This window comes from Neophocaena asiaeorientalis, unplaced genomic scaffold (assembly GCF_003031525.2).
Source record: "Neophocaena asiaeorientalis asiaeorientalis breed wild unplaced genomic scaffold, Neophocaena_asiaeorientalis_V1.1 scaffold1091, whole genome shotgun sequence".
Lineage (NCBI taxonomy): Eukaryota > Metazoa > Chordata > Mammalia > Artiodactyla > Phocoenidae > Neophocaena > Neophocaena asiaeorientalis.
Window position 1 is genome coordinate 190,490 of NW_020175444.1, and position 20,332 is coordinate 210,821.

General features: G+C 43.4%; 1 protein-coding gene and 1 long non-coding RNA gene across 3 annotated transcripts in view; one reads left to right on the forward strand and one right to left on the reverse strand.

Moving 5' to 3' along the window:
- LOC112415193 (uncharacterized) overlaps positions 1-20,332 on the forward strand; it is a 60,512-nt gene that overhangs the window by 15,564 nt on the left and 24,616 nt on the right. For both annotated transcript variants that reach the window (XR_003006293.1, XR_003006292.1), the window contains 3 exons: positions 4,732-4,848; positions 11,987-12,106; positions 14,399-14,521. This is a non-coding gene — a long non-coding RNA (uncharacterized LOC112415193). The remainder of the gene's footprint in view (positions 1-4,731; positions 4,849-11,986; positions 12,107-14,398; positions 14,522-20,332) is intronic.
- IL12B (interleukin 12B) lies at positions 4,288-19,624 on the reverse strand. Its single transcript, XM_024768051.1, has 8 exons — positions 19,576-19,624; positions 15,574-15,661; positions 11,889-12,164; positions 11,225-11,342; positions 9,401-9,618; positions 7,783-7,940; positions 6,314-6,445; positions 4,288-5,373 (listed from the first exon to the last, which is right to left on the reverse strand). Exons 2-7 carry the CDS (start codon positions 15,659-15,661, stop codon positions 6,314-6,316), a joined length of 990 nt encoding a protein of 329 aa, XP_024623819.1. The 5' UTR covers positions 19,576-19,624; the 3' UTR covers positions 4,288-5,373.

Genomic DNA, 20,332 nt, shown 5'->3' on the forward strand with positions numbered 1-20,332 from the left:
GAAAGAGGTTAAGGAATTGCCTAGGGGCATATCACTGGTTAGTAGGGTGTGGGGACTTGAGCCCAGGGCCAGATGCACCCCACCCCCACCACTCTGCGCTACTACGTCCAGGCACTGCCTGCTGCCATCTTAACTCCATCCCACCTGTTTGAGTGCTGGGTGTGGGAAGGGCAGAGCTGACTGAACACTGTGGTTTGTCTAAGATTTATCCCCCTGACTTTCCCTCTCCCTCAAACTCCAGGGCCATGGGCAGAATGCTCAGTTCCCTGGAGCCCCCCTCGCTCAGGTTAGCAAGCAGCCAGGGAAGACGCCAGGTGGGCTGGAGTGAGGGGCAGTGGAGAGCCGGTTTGTGCTCCTTATGAAAGGAGATGGGAGATTAGCAAGAAGCTGCAGAGCCCTGCGGCCCATCCTGCACGGGCATCCACCAGGTGAGAGGATGAGCACGACCGCAGGCCCTGGGACCCAGGCCTGCGTGGAGGAAAGTGCAAATCAATTCTGCTTCCTGCAGAAGGAGGCTTTTCAGTATGCGTACCTGGTCTCCTCCCCCTTTGGCCCGAATGCTGATTTTATTTTTGCATTTTATGAGCTTGAGAGAGGGAATTCATTTCCTTGGTATAATATGAGCCTCTGGAGTAATCTTGTCCAAATACATTTTGCTCACACATTCTGTCCTGGAAGAGGGGCTGTACTGAAATGAAATGGAAAGAGATGATTAAGACCTGATTTATAGGTAAGGTGAATTGGAAGGTTTACGCCAAATTATTGCATCCAGGAAGGTGAAAGGGAATGACAGCCTCTTCCTAGGAGCTGGAAACCTTTATAAAAAGAAATATTTAGGGTGCACGTACTCTTATGCCAGCCAGGCTATATTTTAATATATTCCACCATGTTTGTCCCCTTTTTCTCTCTCTCTAGACTGTACAATCCCCGAAGGCAAGAACTGGGTTCATTGCATCTTGGGCAATTTTATTTATAAGAAAGGGATTCTACACTGCAGAGGCTTTTTAATCTCAAGGGACTGAGCTGTCTCTTTCTTCCCCCTTGGCTGATTAACACTGCCTCCATCCCAACCTCGTTCTTAGAGGCATTGGGGCCTCCTAACAATGATTCCTCCATCTCCCCACCCTCCAAAAGCACAGGGTCTAGAGTTATGCTTCTTTCAGGTGATAAGTAGTATGGTAAGAATATTAACACCAAGCTTTTACTGAGTACTTCCATGGATCAGGTATTTTTAAAAAACTAATTTATTTATTTGTTTTTATTTTTGGCTCTGTAGGGTCTTCGTTGCTGTGCTCAGGCTCTTTCTAGTTGCGGCGAGCAGGGGCTACTCTTCCTTGCGGTGTGCAAGCTTCTCATTTTCGTGGCTTCTCTTGTTGCAGGACACGGGCTCTAGGCGCACGGGCTTCAGTAGCTGTGGCTCGCGGGCTCTAGAGCGCAGGCTCAGTAGTTGTGGCGCACGGGCTTAGTTGCTCCACAGCATGTGGGATCTTCCAGGACCAGGACTGGAACCTGTGTCCCCTGCACTGGCAGGTGGATTCTTAACCACTGCGCCACCAGGGAAGCCCTGGATCAGGTATTTTTCTAAGCATTTTCTAAGTGTTATTTCATTTAATCCTCACAACTACCCTGTGAGATAGGGACTGTTATTATCCCATTTTACACATGAGGAAACTGGGGGCTTGGGTTGCTCAAAATCACAGAGCTAGTCAGTGGAAATAGCTACCATTTTCTGGGTACTTACTATGGACCAGGAATTGTGCCAATCACATTAAACCGGTGATCTCATTTCATAGTGCTCTTAACCCTCAGGAAGTGACCTCCAGTGCTTAGAATTTAAAGCTTAAGCCTTTGGAAACCACATGGGGGCAAGGTCTTTTTCACCCCTGTATCCAGAAAATAGAGGATGGTGCCAGGGGCAGAGTGATGAACAATGTTTGTGGAGTGAATGAAGGAACAGCAAAGGTGTCTGTCCTATGGGAGCTAGTTGCCCAGACCACCCCTCAACACACACACACCAACACATGTGAATCCTTCTGACACTCAGGCTGCCCTTGCAGCAGGCTTCCTGACCATGGCTACCTCTCTGCAGGCAGGTAGGGTATCACCAGGACCCAACCTGGCATCGTTGGGAATCAAGTACTCCAGGCCTTCCCCAAGGTCGCACCAGCTGTAAGGGGCAGAACCAGATTTTCTGATGTCAGTTCCTTCCCGTGCTGGCCTGGCTCCTTTTTCTGACTTGGCCAACAGCCTCTCATAGATGAGGATCTGAATGTTTAGGAGGATGTCTTTATTCAATTTTCAGTTTATTCATTTTCTATTTTGAAAACAGAGAGTTGTTGTTTAATGGGTACAGAGTCTGGGAAGAAGAGTAAGTTCTGGAGATGGATGGTGGTGGTGGTTGTACAACAATGTGGCTGTACTTAATATCACTGAGCTCTACACCTAAAAATGGTTAAAATGGTAAATTTTATGTTGTGTGTATTTTACCACAATTAAAAAAACACAAATATGGGTCTGCTTTTCTAACACAACAAGACGGCTGGGGTAGGTACTCACAGGGGTTGGTTCAGTTCCTTGATGATATCACTAGGGTCCCAGAGTCTTTTTATCTTTCCTGTCTTAGCATGATGGCTTCTATCCTGGGTGCAAGGCATCCTCTGAGACTTCTTAAATTTCATCTGCTGAAGAGAGGAAGAAGGAGGGGAAGGGTGATGTAAGCCATAGCTCTGTCTTTTAACAGAAAAACCCCCAGAAGAATTTTCTTACATCTCATGAGCCAGAACTGGGTCTCATGACCTTGCTGGGCAGCAAGAGCAACTGGAAAAGTGATTACTTAGCTTCCCAACCTTTGAGCTGAGGAGGGACATCAGGGAAGAAGGCAGTTGGGAGTGAGAATTGATTGTGTCCAGTGACCTGCCGAAGGTTACATGGTCACATAGCAGGGCTGGGTAGGCCCAGGGCCCAGGGTCCCGGTGCGCCTCCTGAGCTCTTTTGCTAGGACATTTGATGCATTTGTAGTGGCTAGTTTCCCAGTAGAAAGGACTGTCCTGGAGAATATTTTTCAAAGAGAAAAACTCTCCATTGCTTACATGTAACTGCGATTAATCAACTGCTAAGAGGCTGTGTTAGGAAAGCACTGGGCATTGGTGGAGCCAGGGCACCTGAGCGGTGCCCCAGGCTTGCTGGAAGTTTTGGGAAATGTCCCCAGGTCTCTGTGCTTATGAAATGTGATTATGTTTTTCTTGTTTACTGTTGTTCATTAAGTGCCCAGTAAGCGTTTTGGTATCTCTAGATGAAAGGCCCTTAGAAGAATGCATAGTTGTTATTAACCAACCATGTGCTATCAAGTGTGGGTTTACTAACACAAGATGATATGTTTCAAATGTTGGATTAAAATGATAGAAATTTTACACTATCCCTCCAGGCCAGGAGTAGAGTGCAATAAGGGGTCCAGGTGACACTTAAAATAAGGAATGTAAGCAAACATCCCTATTATAATTACCTTGCCATTGCAAGGAAGCCAGATGTGTGCACTTGGCTTTTGAAGATAGCAGAGAATGGACACCATTTTCTCTGATCCCACCACTTGTTCTTTCCGTGGCCAGGGCCTGCCAGTTCCGAGGAACTGGCAGGCCCTGGCCATCCTTTGAGCCCAAAGTGGGCACCTCCCCGTCTCTGTCGAGTCTTCCTGGGTGACTCCAGGTTATACTGATTCTTCTTCATTTTTACCCCAGGGCACCATATACACCATGTACACTGAATATTTTCACATTTCGTGGTATTGAAGTTAACTTTTCATCCCAGTCTTATAGGCTTTGCCAGGAGTGGGCACTGTTTCGGGGTGGCAAACCCAAGGTGTTTTGGAACTCCTCAACCCCAGGGCCTAGCCGTTGGCCAGGCAGATGGGAAACCCTCCATAAACACTGGAGCTGGACCTATGGGATGGGTTGCCCATGGCTCTATCAGGTGGGGAATTTGTTTCATGATGCTTTGGAAACCAGTAGAGTTGATTCCAGGTTAGAAGGTGACAGAAGCAAGAGTATCCAACCCCTGAAGGGGCATAATGCAGTTTAGTGCCCTTGCAGAGTCCCCCGTGGTCAGATCACAGGGACATTTCCTGAGCTTGGCAAGACACTGACTTTCCTATAAAGGGAAAGAGCCCATTGTGCAAAACCAGAAATGAAATTGCTTCATGGTGGGGCAGTCCTTCAATGGTAAGGGAAAAATAACACAGCCCTGGTAAGCGTGGGAACAGGATACCCAGTCAACTGAGAAAGCCCAAAATATTATTGCAAAGAAGAGTTATATTTTTATTAGTTCACCATCAGAATATAAAAATAAATAAGTAAACAGAAAACAAATGGAATCATTTTACAAAAAGCACATTCATTAGTTAAAACTAGCATTTTAATGGCTCGGAACTTTCTAGTCATATCCGCTTGTCATGTTCCCTCATGCTGACAAGTAAGAGATTCATGGCTGTTTTCTCCGCATCTGTCTGCTTCTTTGTGTGCCTATTAAGGAACAACTGGCAATTCTGACAATTTTGTCCTTAGCCATAACTACACTTGTCTTCTCTCTTGAATCATAAGATCTTTTTACTTTCCAGACACTTACGATATCTCCATGTCATTCTCCTTCGTCTTACAGATAGAAGGGGGCAGGGGCTGCCAGGAAGGGTGAAGCTGAATTTCAATTCCAATCATCATTTTTAGCTCTTTCTAATTTCAGGCATCCAAAGACTAAACTTGTTTAGAGGTGCAAACAGCTCTGAATTATCACCACTACTTCAAGGAAGTCTTCATGGACACGGGAACTAATATCTGCTCTCCAGGACCTCCTCAAAGAGTTTGTATCTCCATGTCTATTTAACTCTCTCTTGTGTTCTAATCTATTACAAATATATTATGGCGCTGGCATCAGAACACTGTGTTCTTACTGGTTGCCATAAAACTGATGTACTTGCAGCCTCGATTGAAAAGTTGTTAGTATAAATAACACATAAATTCACATTTTGCATAATAGGGCCCATTCCTTATAAATCAGGTCATGAGTATATGAAACATATATCTTGGCACACAAATGTTAAATAACAGTAATAAATTAATAAATAACTTAAATAGGTAAATAACATAAAAGTCAGCTGTGACCTGCTAGCTGTAAACTGTATAAATAAATTAGCTGATTGTTTCGGTGGGCATTTAGCATTTAAATATAAAAATACAGCAAAGATATCTTTATAATCGTAAAAAAAAAATAAAGCAAATTGGTAGAAAATATCTTTAGGGGGAGGGTCCTGTTCCATTGCACCTTTTAAACATTTAGCATAATGTCTTCCACTTTTCTTCCAAAGTTTCATCCTGAGGTTAAAACCTGAAAAAGAATGGCGAGTGTCTATGAGGATTTGAAATTCAGTAGCAAACCCTTCTTATTTCACACAACACATTATCTGGGGCAGTTGGATTTTGGGGGTTCCTCGTCAGAAGGGTCCAGCCCTTTCTTATGTGGCCTAGGATTTTGCTGATACCATGCTTACCAGAGGCTATCTTGAGAGTTTTCTTTTCTTTTCTTTTTTTGGCCGTGCATTGAGGCATGTGGGATCTTAGTTCCCCAACCAGGGTTCGAACCCGTACCCCCTGCATTGGGAGCACGGAGTCTTAACCGTTGGACCACCAGGGAAGTCTCGAGAGTTTTCTTATTTATTTATTTATTTATTTGCGGTACGCGGGCCTCTCACTGCTGCGGCCTCTCCTGTTGCCGAGCACAGGCTCCAGACGTGCAGGCTCAGCGGCCATGGCTCACGGGCCCAGCCGCTCCGCGGCATGTGGGATCTTCCCAGACTGGGGCACGAACCCGTGTCCCCTGCATCGGCAGGCGGACTCTCAACCACTGCGTCACCAGGGAAGCCCTCGAGAGTTTTCTTAAAAGAATATCTGATCATGTCATTTCCTTGCTTAAAGCCCTTCAGTGGACCCCAGTGGTCTCCAGATAAGATTCTACTTCCTGGAAACAGCTTGCAGGACACCTATGCTCTGACTCTTGGCTACTTCTCTCTCCTACTGCCTTCCCTTCTGGAAGGGCAGGACCTGTGCCTGCTTTCTTTACTGCAGTGTCCCCGTGCCCAGCATACTGCTTGGAATACTAAAGGCATCAATAAGTATCTGTTAATGAACAAATGTATGTTTCTGCCTCTGGTGACTGCGTGTTGGGCATCCCACCCCCTCTTTCCTGTCCCACACAGCCCCCACCATTGTCCTGCACCTGGGTACAACTGAGTGTGCAGGTCTGGGCTGGGCTTCGCAGGCTTGCTCACCTAACTGCAGGATACAGATGCCCATTCGCTCCAGTATGAGCTGTAGTAGCGGTCCTGGGCTTGCACGCGGACGTTGGCATCTTTGTGGCACGTGACCTTGGCTGAGGTTTTGTCCGTGAAGAGTTTATCTTTCTGCAAAGGAGAGGGAAATTTTTGGCAACGCAATCACAAGGTGGGCTGGGCATATTTTGGCAAAGTACAATCTCCCAAAACAGCCACACCTTGGTCTCAGGGCACCACACTCGCAGTTCATAGGGGTGTGTGTAGAACTTGTGCCACCTACTGACAGAAGCTCTCAACACAGATGCGGCTTTTCTACTTTATAAGTCCAAAGCCCTGAGGGAGAAATTGTTTGGTCCAGTTTTCATCTTTCTAGCACAGTTGCATTGCAGGTAGGCCCCATGTGCACTCACCGCAGTACTAGGTCAGTGGTGGGACTGAGACAGATTTGCTGTCCCCTGGATATTCTGAAATTCCATATCCTGATCCTTTTATCAGAATGAAATCTGTGTTCAAGCCCAGGCATTGCTATTTATTAGCTATGTGGACACAGGAGAATATCTTAGACTCTTTGTTTCTCAATTCCTCATTTGTAAGAGAGGGATAATAATACTCCCTCATAGAGTTGTAAAAGTTAAAGTAGCAAGGTATTTAACCATGCAGAAAGTGCTCTATAAATACTACCTATTAATAAGATAGATCTTATATTGGGAAGTACATATCAAGATTTTAAATAATTTTTAGGTAAAATCTACTCCAGGATAGCCCTTCCCTTCCACAAAAAAATTCTCAGGGAGTACCTGAATCACTGAATTTCTACCACGTGCTAAACCCTATGCCGAATAAGGCCGTTGTTTAGTGATTTCTAAAACTGGCGTCCAAGGAGTCTCAGGCTCTATAAGAGGGCCTCTAGAACCTTGGGATTATGATGCTCAGGCAAGAAAGTTTGAAAGCCATTGTCTTAGCCAACATTCTGTTCAATAAGATAATTTCACAATATATGGAACAGCTGGGAATTATCTATTTTGGATGAGACACAGCATGAATGTTCTATCACCCATTATATTTGTCAATTTGAAACATTTTTAGGCTCCTAGAGCCCAGATTTCCTATATCAGGACCAATTCTGAGAGCAAGATAATGTTCAACCATACTGGTGGCAGTAGGGTGTTAGGTGCATGGCCTTTGTGTCCTGGTTGTGCCACTTTCTAGCTGGGTGACCTTGGGCAAGTCACTTAACTTCTCTGAGCTTCAAAATCTTCACTAGTGAAGTGGTACGAGTAACACTGCCTGCCTTTCTAGGGTTACTGTGAGAATTAAGTGAGATACGCAAGGAAAACCCTTAGCACTGTTTCAGGCACATAGAAAGTGCCAAATAAACATTCGCTGCTATCATCATCATTAATCTCCTTGATGTGGGCCTACATAAACCTGACTACAGAATAGACAGCACCTGAATCACATCTTACCCTTTCTCTCTTGTTCTTGCCCTGGACCTGAACACAAAATGTCAGGGAGAAGTAGGAATGTGGGGTGCTCCAGGTGTCAGGGTACTCCCAGCTGACCTCCACATACCGGGAATTCTTTAATGGCTTCAGCTGCAGGTTCTTGGGTGGGTCTGGTTTGACTGTGGAAGAGAGAGAAACACCCTTTATTTTGCTAATGGGGCTTTGGGGTAAGGTAGTTCTGGCTTCTGGTCCCACTTTCGCCTTTGACCAGCTCTGAGTCCATATCATAGTTACTTAACTTCTCTGAGCACCTGGTTGGCAGACGTGAGACACCCCTGCGGCTGGCGCTCACGCTGGTGCCTGTACAAGGCAGCCCTCACCAACTGCTGCCTCCTCTATCGCTGAACCTGAGAGAGGCTCAGAATCCTTCTCATCCCTGCGCAGTCACAGGGGCCCTGGTGGTGGAACCACCTCTGCGTGGTGCTCAGAGGAAAGTTCTTAGAGACAAGACACTCACGTCTGGGCTTGCAGTGAAGGACCACCCTCTCTGTAATCAATCCCCCTCTGCACCAAACTCGGAATTGGGCTGAGCCTCTTGCTGGGGACCAGATGAGAGATTTTCCACTTAGTGCTCTTTCTTTAGCCCTTTCGTGGAATCTGACACCGACTTGTCCTGTGGCAGTTACAGCCAAATTGTCTCTATGCTCGGTCACTCATTCATTCAATAAAAAGCCCCCATTATGTGACAGCCACTGGACTGTGCATGGAAAGCACAACAGTGAGTGTCAGAAAGACTCTGTCCTCGAGTAGTGTACATTTTTCTAGGAGGGGAGTGGCGGGGGAGAGAGTCCATGGAATGGGCTTGGGCTCTCTGGATCTAGCACCTCTCCACACAAAGACCAAGACTCCTAGCAGATGCTCCACAAATATTCTTTCCTGTTCTCAACACAGTGGCATTTTCTTTCCTTTAGGACTCAGCTAAATGCCACCTCCTCATAGAGACCTTCCTTGGTACCCTATGTGAACAAGACCCCACCCTCTCCTTTCCACCAAAGGCAATCTCCCCACAAATGCTAGAGCAGGTTCTGTGATTCTATCACTTTTTATTTCATGATGAATGTTCACTGGATAAATGGTAAAGGAAATGACAAATGGCAAAAATCTCCATCTTCCAACTGAAAAAACAGACATCCATTTTGGAGGGGTTTATATTCCAATAAAGAAATCTCTTTTTCAAATGCTACAGAAAGATTGGTTGGGAATAATTGCAGTTAGTAGGGGAAGCTCTGGTTCTGCATATGCATGTAATGCTTAAGGGGCTGCTCTTGAATTCATCATGGAAGGTGCCTGAGCAGCAGAATAGAAGTGTAGCCAAGAGCCTGCTTTTCCTAGCGGGTCAGATCCAGGTCTGAATTGCTATGTGTGAGTTCTGGGGCAAGTTGTTTAACCTAGCTAGGACTCAATTTCCTCTTCCTTAAAATGCAGACAATTGTATCTACATTATAATTATTTTTCGGGGTGGGATGCAGAATAAAAGAGAGAATGCGTATAAACCCCTAACCCCAGTGCATGGAGCATTGTTAACATGTGATGAACCAGCATCTATCTTTATTAAGCACATATAATCAAGCAAACTCACTGATGTCCCTGATGAAGAAGCTGCTGGTGTAGTTTTCATACTTGAGCTTATGAACAGCTTCCACCACGACCTCAATGGGCAGGCTCTCCTCGGCGGCTGGGCAGGCGCTGCCCTCCTGACACCCCACTGTGTACTTCTTATACTCCCTGTGGTCCACTCTGACCCTCTCTGCTGAGAGCGTCGCTGCTCCACACGTCACCCCTCGGGGGTCAGAGGAGCTGAAATCAAAGACAGATATTATCCTGTGTCACATGATTGCAGGCACGTCCCTAGCTGTCTGAAGACAAAATTTCTCCAACTGGTTTGATTTCTCTGAAGGGGGTAAGAAGCTGCCCTCCCCATGAGAACAAGCGTTGCTTTGAGAGGTAATAATTGGGTTGGCCAAAAAGTTCGTTCAGGTTTTGCCATAAGATCTTACAGAAAAACCCTTATGAACTTTTTGGCCAACCCAATACAAATGTTTGCCTCTGGCCTAAATGAATCTGAAAACGTTTAGATCCAAAGCTCCTGGTTAAATCTCCTTATTAAAAATTTTAACTCATTTTCTGGATTTTAATGACAAAATCAATACATACCAATTTTTAAAAATTAAAAAGATAAAGATGGTGTATAAATGAAATGAGTATGTCTCTTTTAACCCTAATCCCCTTTTTAACCCTAGTGTCACTCCTTAGGTATAAATACTATTCCTGGCTTGTTGTATCCCTCCAGACATTATTCTGTGAATATTCAAAGCAATCATATATCCACATGTATCAATATATATGCATACACACATATTTATATATACACACATAGATTTTATTTTTGTGAAATAATATCAAATTTTATATATATATATATATATATATATATATAAAATTTGGTATAAATAATTCTGCAACCATCTTTCCCCCTTCTGAACATATTATGGGGAGTGCTCCATGACAGACCACATGGATTGGGTTATTCATTTTGAGGACTGCACATTAAGCTGGGGTATAATGTACCACACTTTACTTAACATTTGCCCTGCTGATCACCAAAATGAACTCTTGCATCTATGTCTCTGTGCACTTGTACAAGCATTTCTTTAGTAAGCATTTTCATGTTAAAGATGGAATAGTAAGACCCCAAAGGTTAATTTACTCAGTTAAATAGTGGCCAGGTCAGGATGATCACCTAGGGTTTACTCTGTTATCCTACACTGTTTGGGAACTTTGATGAGAGGGAAGGAAGTCACACAGCCGGTTAATGTAGGTTCTGTACTAAGGGAATTGGTTTGTCGGGGTAAGCCCAGCTGCATAGGACAAACAGTGAACTTCAGATTGGTGGTGTCAGCAGAAGAAAAAGGAATTGAAGTGGCCCTGGGAAAATTTCTAGAGGCCTCACAGAGTTTTGGAGTCAGCCTCAGGGCTTGCAAGATCTATGCCCTAGAGCTCTTATTTCTATTTCCGACTGGAGGTGCAATTTCGGCAAGTCGTTCACAGCTTCAATTTCCCCTTTTATCACCGCCACCCCCACCGCTGCCGTGGTGCTATGAGCCTTAATGAGGCATTGCCAGGCAATTTGGATGAGTGGGTTCAAACACAGCAGAGGCTCTTCCCAGGCCCCAATAATATCCTGTTCTAATGCATACATTTGTTCAGGCAATTAGCTTAAATCTCCATGTTCTTTCCCTAATTTAGGCAAGGGTGTGTGTGTGTGTGGATGGGGGGTTAAAAATATAGAATTGGCTTTATTTTCTCCCTTATCATTAACTGATGGGCCATTGCTAGGTTGCCCTTATTTTCTTATTGAGAAAGTTCTAGCAAAATGCTGAGAAACCCGAGTGGTTTCACTTACCCTGTGCTGCTTTGGACACTGAATTTCAAATCAGTACTGATTGCTGTCAGCCACCAGCAGGTGAAATGTCCGGAATAATTCTTTGCCTCACATTTTATAAAGCTCTTATTTTTGGGCTCTGGATTTGAAAAGAACAAGAATTCAATATTTAGGGGTTTTCTTTCTTTTAAATTGCAAAGATTTTTATTGCGATGAATCACAGGCCACCAAATGGTACAAGAGTGAAGATCTTCATTTATTTCCTTGGAAAATCTGCTGTTCCCCAGGCAGACAGTCAGCGAGGACTGGGAATGTCCCAATAGGATGCTGATTCTGTATGCCACACACCCAACATATCGGAGGGGGGTATTAATATTTTTCAAGGCTATCAGCCCAGTGCACATTAACTAACTCCCATTAGCCATCCAATAATATCACTGTTATTTAAAAAGAACCTCAGGAAAAGCATCTAGACTTCCCATGAAACTCTCTCAACAGGAGATTTTGATGGTTGATAACCCGAAGTGTACAGCAAAGGAAAATGTAGGTTTCGGGTGGTTTCAGTAAGGGACTTGGTATTACTTCATTAACTATACTAACCATGTCTTGCCTTTTAAATTTTTAATTTTTTTATCTCTTATGGAGCAAAAGAGAAAATTGATGCTACCCAAGGGAATGGAATTACCTTTCTGGTCCTTTAAGATATCAGTGGACCAGATTCCGTCTTCCTTTTTGTGAAGCAGCAAGAGCGAATGGCTCAGAACCTCGCCTCCTTTGTGACAGGTGTACTGCCCAGCATCTCCAAACTCTTTGATTTGGATGGTCAAGGTTTTGCCAGAACCCAAGACCTCATCGCTCTGGTCTGAGGTCCAGGTGATGCCATCTTCTTCAGGGGTATCGCAGGTGAGAACCACCATTTCTCCAGGGGCATCAGGATACCAATCCAATTCTACAACATAAACTGGAGAGCACAGGGATTGAAGAACCAGACTGTGATTTTTGGATTACTCGGTATCTGGATGGCTAAAGCAGCACAACCTTGCTCATAACAGCAAATGCTTGGTAATATGATCTCAGGTTTTGGGGCACCACTTGAGTTCAAGGTTGTGGAAGAGAGAAGCAAAGAGTTTAATAGCTGCCATAAGCTCATTAACTGCCAGGGTGCCGTGAATAATTAACCTCTGATTAGCTGGCAGATGAGGAAAACCTTGATATACTGAAAAACGCACAGCACAATATTCTTTCCCGAAGGCCTGGTGGATGTAAGAAACTTCCAGCACAGTTCACATTCAGAGAGAATAAGTGTTGAGAAAGACTGACCAGGACTGAAATCCTGTCCCCAATAGCTGGCTGGGGAATTTGGAGAAAGATACTTAATTACCATGAGCCTCAGTTTCTTTGTCTGTAAAATGACAATAATAATAGTATCTGCCTTGTAGGTTTGGCTGTGAGGATTAAATGAAAAAAGCGTGTAAAACACTTAGCACAGAACCTATCACTCAGCATTGGTTGTTATTGTATTCACACACCAAAGGTCAGACAACTGCATGAGAAAATGCCTTCCAATTTTCCACGGGGATTGAAGGATTTATTTCCAACTGTGTGAAACTCACCAATGGAGATTTTCATTCTCTCTGTGTTTTTAAAAGCTATTTTACCTTCTTAGAGGCAGTTCAGTAGATCTTAATCTTTCCATTTTATAGAGAAGGGTACTGAGACCAAGAGGTTAAGCAAGGTTACATCAAGTGAGAAGCACAAGAGTTATATCTCAGAACTTCTGTCTCTGCTGCTTTGCATTGGATCTTTTTTTTTTGGCTGCACCGTGCAGCATGCGGGATCTTAGTTCCCTGACCGGGGATCGAACCCCGGGCCCTTGCTAGTGAGAGTGCAGAGTCCTAACCACTGGACCACCAGGGAATTCCCTGCATTGAACCTTTAATACTAGTATCTAAACTGGCACTTGAGGAATGGCCTAATATAGTATTTCAAAGAGTATTTCACATCAAATCTTCATTCATTCATTCATGCATCAATTATTAACTAAATAGAGTTGTTTAATGCAGTACTTCTCAAAGCATGATCATCCAACTACTACCAGCAGCACGTGAGACTCTGTTAGCATTGCAAATTCTCAGTCGCTGAATCAAGAACTTTGAGACGGGCCCAGTGACCTGTTTTTAACCTCTCCAGAAGATTCTGAAACCCACTCTAGTTTGAGAGCCACAGCGGTGAAAAGCCTGGATGTTGGAACCACACAGGTCTGAGTTAGGCTTCAGCTCTGTCTCTTACACTGGCCTGTGGCCTTGGGCAAGGCATTCAATTACTCTAAGCTTCAGGGTCATTATCTTTAAAATAAGCAACATATTAGTGCTTGATCCAGATGGTGGAGATGTGGATCACATAAGCTAATTTATATAAGAGCTTGACACTGCCCTTAAATGAGCTGTAACTGCTGGCTCTTGTGATTGGCGTCCAAATGTAAAGCTGTTGTGTAATATAAAGTTCCCACTTGACATCAAAGGGCTTTAAAACTACTGAATGGGTAACAGAGACAAGAGGTAAAAAGCATCTGGGCCCCAACTCTTGGAAAATGGTCAGCTGTGCTGACATAAAACCATGTGGCACCTTTGGCTTTCTCTGGTTTCTCTGTGTCCCACTGGTGACTGACCAGCAAGGCTATTTTCCTGTCACAACTGAGATTCAGAAGCCGAAGACCCTTGCCCAAGGGCAGGGGAAACAGCTGCAGGCGGCAGCCTGATGAGGCACATCTAGAACCTAATGCTTAGCTGCATCTCATCTTGCCTCCAAAGCTGCACGCCCTCTCAGTGTTTCTCACATTGACTTTCTGGAATTTCTGTGGTTTACTAAATCAGAAGTAACTAAGGGTGTACTATGAAAGGGCCAAAGCTCCTGAGCTCACTAAAAATCCCAGGGTTGGAAGGAATCTGGCATAATCATCTGGCTCAGGGCTTTGTCCTTATTCAAGGGAGGGTCTAAAACACTCAGAACCTCCTGGGGCAGAGCAGGGATGGCTGGACTGTCATCTTCCAGAAATTCTTAAGAAGGGAGGAAGAGCTCCAAATTTCTTTCAGGGACCCATTTTAGTGTTGTATTCTCCTCACTATTGAAAGATCATTTCTCATCATCAGCTGCAATGTCTTCATTTTAAATGTATGCCTATTTCCTCTTGCTCAGCTATCCAAGGACAGAGGAAACAATTGCTCATGTCATTCTGGTAAAACCTTCTTCAAATACTTAAGTTCATAAGTGTTGAAGTGAGACAGAATTGGGATCAAGTTCCTGTTCCACCCTTACCAGGTATGTGAAATTGGGTAAGTTAGTTAATCTCTGTGGCCTCTATTTTTAATATCTGTAAAATGGGGTACACACAGTCCCTATCTCTTATGGGTGTGTTGAGAATTAAATGAGATGCTGGCCTCAATAAATATCAACTATTATTATTATTTTATTATTAAAGACAGTAATTGCCAACATTATTATGTTGGCTTCAATGAGAAATATCTGAGCGTCTTTCAGGAACAACTAACAATCAGTTAATACATACTTACCGTGTGTGAGATACTAGAAGGATAGAGGGAGCACCTTATTCTAATAATACCTATCTATTATTCTACTAATAATTTTTATTGATCACTGGGAAGGTAAACAGGTTCTCCTGAATCACCAGAGACATTAGTTTAAATAGCCAAAACAATAATACTAATTAACATTTACTGTCACTTCATTATCTGTTGAGTTGTCTTCTGCATTCACTAGGATATTTAATAATCTATGTAGTAGATATCAGTTCGTAATCCTCAGTTTACAGTCGAGGGAACTCAGGCTCAGAGGTGACCCAGCTCAAGGTCACATAACCAATAAGTGGCAGAATCAGCCTCGAACCCAAGTCAGTGTGGGTCTAAATTCCATGCTTTCCCCAAAGTGCTTGGTCAGAGGTAAGTCATCTCGGTGCCAACTGAGGGGGTAATATTGCGTGGTGGAGTGGAAGATGTTAGAACATAGTTCTTATACTTTTCTAATCTTTCACTTTGGAATCTTAATCATATGATACAGCTGGTTTTTAGTAATACTGGCAAAATCCATATCTCTTTTCCCATCATAGTCCATAAAAATCTTCTTCTCTGGCATCTAACATGAAAGCCAAACAGTATAGATACCCTCAAGCCATACAATAATAGATACCCTCAAACGTAGAACAAGGACATAGGGCCCGTGTTATCCCAGAGTGATGGCTTTCACTAGGAAGACCCAAGGCCTGCCCATTTCAGTCTGATTTCCCAGCAGGGGCTGCCTGACAGTCCTGTCTTAGATCCTGGGGCCTTCATAGAGAATCAGGAAAGGCTGGTTACCATTTTTCTCCAGTTCCCATATAGCCATGATGGGAGATGCCAGCAAAACCAGGGAAAACCAGGAGACAACCAACTGCTGAGGGTACATCTGCAGGAGGGGGAGAAACAGAGGAGGAGACAGAGGAAAAGAGAAACGAGGAGGCATAAGAGAAGAGAGAATGTCAGTAGTTATGCAATCACCTTTGGAAACCATATTCACATTCTATGTACATTGTCTTTAATCTTTATCTTCCTCTTTCTTCTCTACACTGTCAGGTTAATACTCAGTGAATTCCAGGAGCCCTCTGCCAGTCTCTGGGTAAGAACATCTCCAAGTAGAGAGCCGCAGACGATCTGCAGCTGAAAGACCTTATGGCCAGCTATCTGATATGATGCTCTTATTTTTAAGATGAGAAACCTAAGGCTCAGAGAAGGAATGTGACTTGTCTAGATCAACATTCAGTCATTATTTACTTGGTACTTCCTGTGTAAAGGGCACTGAGCTAGAGCAGCTGAGAGTGAAAAATGATTTTTACCTGGACCCCGACTTCTAGGAGCAAATACTTTCATTCAACAAATATTTCTTAAGTCAGTGTGTTAAATGCCTACCCTGCAGTAGGGGAGATGAGCTACATACCCGTATTACAGCAGCACAAGGCAGTATGTGCGGTGACACCCAGGACTAAAGGACTTGGGTTGGGGGGCAGAGGGAGTAATACTGAAGTGATCTTTCAAGTTCTGGCAGTGAGTCCAGCCCTTGTTGGTGAGGTTTCCTTTCTCTCCCTGCTTAAGACTGTAACTGTTCCAAACACAAAGATTATTTCCTCCCACATAAGGTAACCAGTAGTTCTCAAACTTGAGCATATGTCAGAATAACCTGGAAGCCTTGCTAAAGCACAGATTGCTGGCCCCCATTCCCAGCCTGACCCTAGACTGTCTGATTCAGCAGGTCTGGTGGGGCCTGAGAGTATGCATTCCTGTGCGTTTCCAGGGGAAGCTGATATTGCTGGTCTGAGGACTACTCTTTGAGATCCATTGGTTTAATCCATGTTCAAGGTTCAGAGCCCCTGCAAATCAGGATGTTCTTTGGAAGAAGACCATAGAATATTGATATATTCAACATGAAAATGAAATGCATACTTTTGTGCTAAATCAGTTTCACTTATAATGAAACTCAGTCTAGATTAGTATCCAGGGTTTATGAAAATCTTCAGACTGACAATTACACCCCACCTGTGAATTAGGTGGAGATGATTATTATTTATTTTCATTCTGATACACCTCCTTCCATCTTGGAGAACACTGACGTTCTGTAGGAACATGGTTTCAGAAACCACTGGGCTATATGAAGAACAAGAATCTTTTCACAGTTTTCTGTGAAATACCTTAAAAATAAGCACCCCTTGGTTGGGGTAACAGAATATTGACAAATCATGGCTTTGTCAGAACTGCTGCTAATCCTAGGGGAACTTTGCCACGTATTTTATTCCCTTATATCATAAAGGTTGTGAGTGGCAGAGTCAGGAGCAGAAGTCAGGCCTTCCCGTACACTCTTGTCAGCACTCTTGTCACTGCAGCACGCAACTTTCAAGGGCACATCTATCAATTTAGTCCAAGTTATGACTGTAGCAAAGTTCTAGTTGCCATGGAGCACCAGTTAGTACATTTGTAGGCTTGGAGTCCAGCAGCATGGACTTGAATTCTGGTTGCACCACTCATTAGTTGTGTGAGATTGGCCAAATTACTCTCTGAGCCTCAGTCTCCTCATCTACAAAATGGGTATAATACCCATCTCAAAGGGTTGTTGGGAGAATGCAATGAGATGACATATTATAGAAGCCAACCAAATGTGTTAGCTTGTACCCAGCAGAAGAGATAAAGGAAAAATTGGATTTCTCTCTGTGTTGTCTGTGATGGATAAACAAAAAAGTCATGCCTGGCTGTAGGGAAATGCCCACAGAGGTACTGCAATTGCACAGGCCTGTACAACTCAGATGTCAGCACTCTGGGAATGGAAATGGTAGAGATTCCTGGCACCTCCTGGTGAATCCTTTATGCTCTCTTAACACTGGGATTTTCCCTTTGGCTAAGTGCCCAGCACTTCCCCTCTGGGCCTCAGATGCATCTGAGAATTTCAGGTGAACAACACTTTAGGGTCAAGGGAGCCCTGGTGATGGTTCTAAGAAACAGCTCCCATTTTTGTATCACCTACATTTTAAACCACAGGACACTGGCAGAAGGTAGAGATGGTGGTGGGTCACTTTCTTAATCAAACCCAGGGGAAACCAAAAAGGGGCAGCATGCAGTTACCCTGCTGTTTTCTAGATCATCTGATACCAAGGGCTTGGATTCCGGTTTGACCACTCACTAATCATATGATAATGGCCAAATTACTTTCTAAGCCTCAGTCTCCTCAGCTGTAAAATGTACATAATACCCATCTCAAAGGGTTGTTTGGTCGTATCCCACAGATCACATTTTCTCGGCCTGCTAAATTTGAGAGTTTTAAGGATTAAACATTTTAAAATGTAATTTCATAGGTTTTCTAAACTCTTGAAACCCTTGTATGAGGGACGCAGGGACCCCAGGTCCTGTGGTGTGTTAAGGCTCCCTAACTCTGGTGCCAACATGGGCATGCCAGTGACACTTGACTAGGCATCTCTTTTTTAAGTTTTATTTTGTTCATTTCTTTTTAATTAGAAAAGAGAATTATTATTTAAAAATAAAAAGACATAGTCACAGAAGGCTTGTGTAGCATATGCAAAGGGTCCCATTTCTAGAGACAGGTAGCGTGTGTTGGCATCCCAGCTCTGCCACTTGTTAGGTGTGTGACTCTGGACAAGTCACTTGATGTCTTTGAGCCTCATACTCTTAATCTGTAAAATGGGAACCCTGCTGTGATGAAGAGGTAATGAAATAATTCACATAAAGTATCCAGCATGGTGCCCTGATGGAGTCAGGACTCCTGGCTGTTTCCTCTCAAAGCTCCATTCCTCCTTTGACAGCGCTTATATAACACAATTGCAATCATATAGTTACTTCTTTCATGTTTGTCTTCCCCACCACACTGAGCTCTCTGATGGCAGTGATCATGTCTGTCTTATTCCACACTATGTCCCTGGAGTCTAGCAGGGAGAGTCTAGCTCAGAGGGATTTCATTAATTATTAGAAGAATGAATGGACAGAAATAGTAAAATTTCAGACTCCAGTAAAATGAACTCTAAGAGGCTGCCCAAATTCTTTCTAATACCTTGAAATTCCTTATTTGAAAAAAGTGGGCCATCAGCTCAGGTTTAGTAATCTCTTTGTTAAAATGATATTTTAAACTGATCATTATTTTTTTAACCTGAAAATTATTGCACACGATTTACCTAGGCAACTATAAGACACAGTAAAGATTATCTTTTTTTTCCTTCTCACAGATTTTAAACTTCAGAAAGTAGTTTTAAACATTGGTGTTGCTTTCCATTTTTTAAGTGATTAGTTAATCCAAAAGATCTGGATAACTTAACTTAACTGTCAATCCAGTTGACTGTCTCTCGCCCACGACAAATATGGGACCAACTATGCTTATAACATTCAATTATGAGGTATAAGAATGAATTCATTTACTTATTGGATTCATTATTACTTACTGAATAAAAGGCTTTTAAAAAGTTTACAATAATAAGGGAAGCACCACTCACTTTATACAATCCTTTAACTTATGAGCATTAATATTGAGGAACACACTTTTATATACATACCACTTTAACACAAGACAAACCTTTCTATAAAATGTGCATTTGTTCACAGACCTTAATATACAATTATTATTAGTTGACTTTTAAAATGAATACTTTGTATATTAATCCCCAAAGCACTGACTTTTCACTAGTGTCCCAGCAGGTAAGTCACCAGGAATGCTTCCAGGAATTCACCCACTCCACAATGCCTGGTACAGGGGTAGCGCATGAATGGTGTCTACCCTTGGACAGCCTGTGGGCCTATGGAAGGGGTGGCAGGGCTTGGGCAAGTGCTTACCTTGCTTCTGGTCAGGCTGCAGTGTTCCCTGGGTCTGAAACCGTTTGTTTCTTCTGCTGCTGCTGCTACTATTGAAGCTTATATACCCTACTCCTATCAAGCTTTCTGATGGAAACTTAAACTAGAAACTGACTTGTTCTAAGTTGCAACACTGAAAACAACTCTCACAACCTTCTGGGGAATTTCAAGAAGTTCCTTTTTTTTTTTCTCTGTGTGTATCAATAAGGCAGAGGGAACACAGGCATCAAAATCCCAGGTAATGAACTAAGAGGAAATGACTTTTGGGTGGGGAAAAAGGAAGGAGATGGGATGGTCACTTCTTTGGGTTGACATCATGGCCAAGGTGGTTAGAGACAGTAACAGGCAGCCTCCCTGGGCTCCACAGACTAGAGGAGAAAGAAGGCCAAGGAGAGGTCACACAGGAGGATGAGTTCAGGTCAGGATCCAGCAGTTGTATGCTAGAGGGTCCAAAAGCAAAATCTATGGTTCTCCTGAGATTAAAGAGGATGAGATGAAGTGCAAAAGATTTAGTATGTCCGGAGCATCCTCCCCCCACATTACTCCTTTAACATCTGGATTTCAGAAACACACTTTTACCACCCCTTGTGCTTCATGCGCCACACACACACATGCACATTCATACAGACACAGCCTTCGGAAGATGATAAATGTGTGTATTACTAATAACATTCAAATCTGTAGGAATACTGCCTATGCTCATAGGTACTCACTCATAGATGGATGGGAGCAGAAAGTG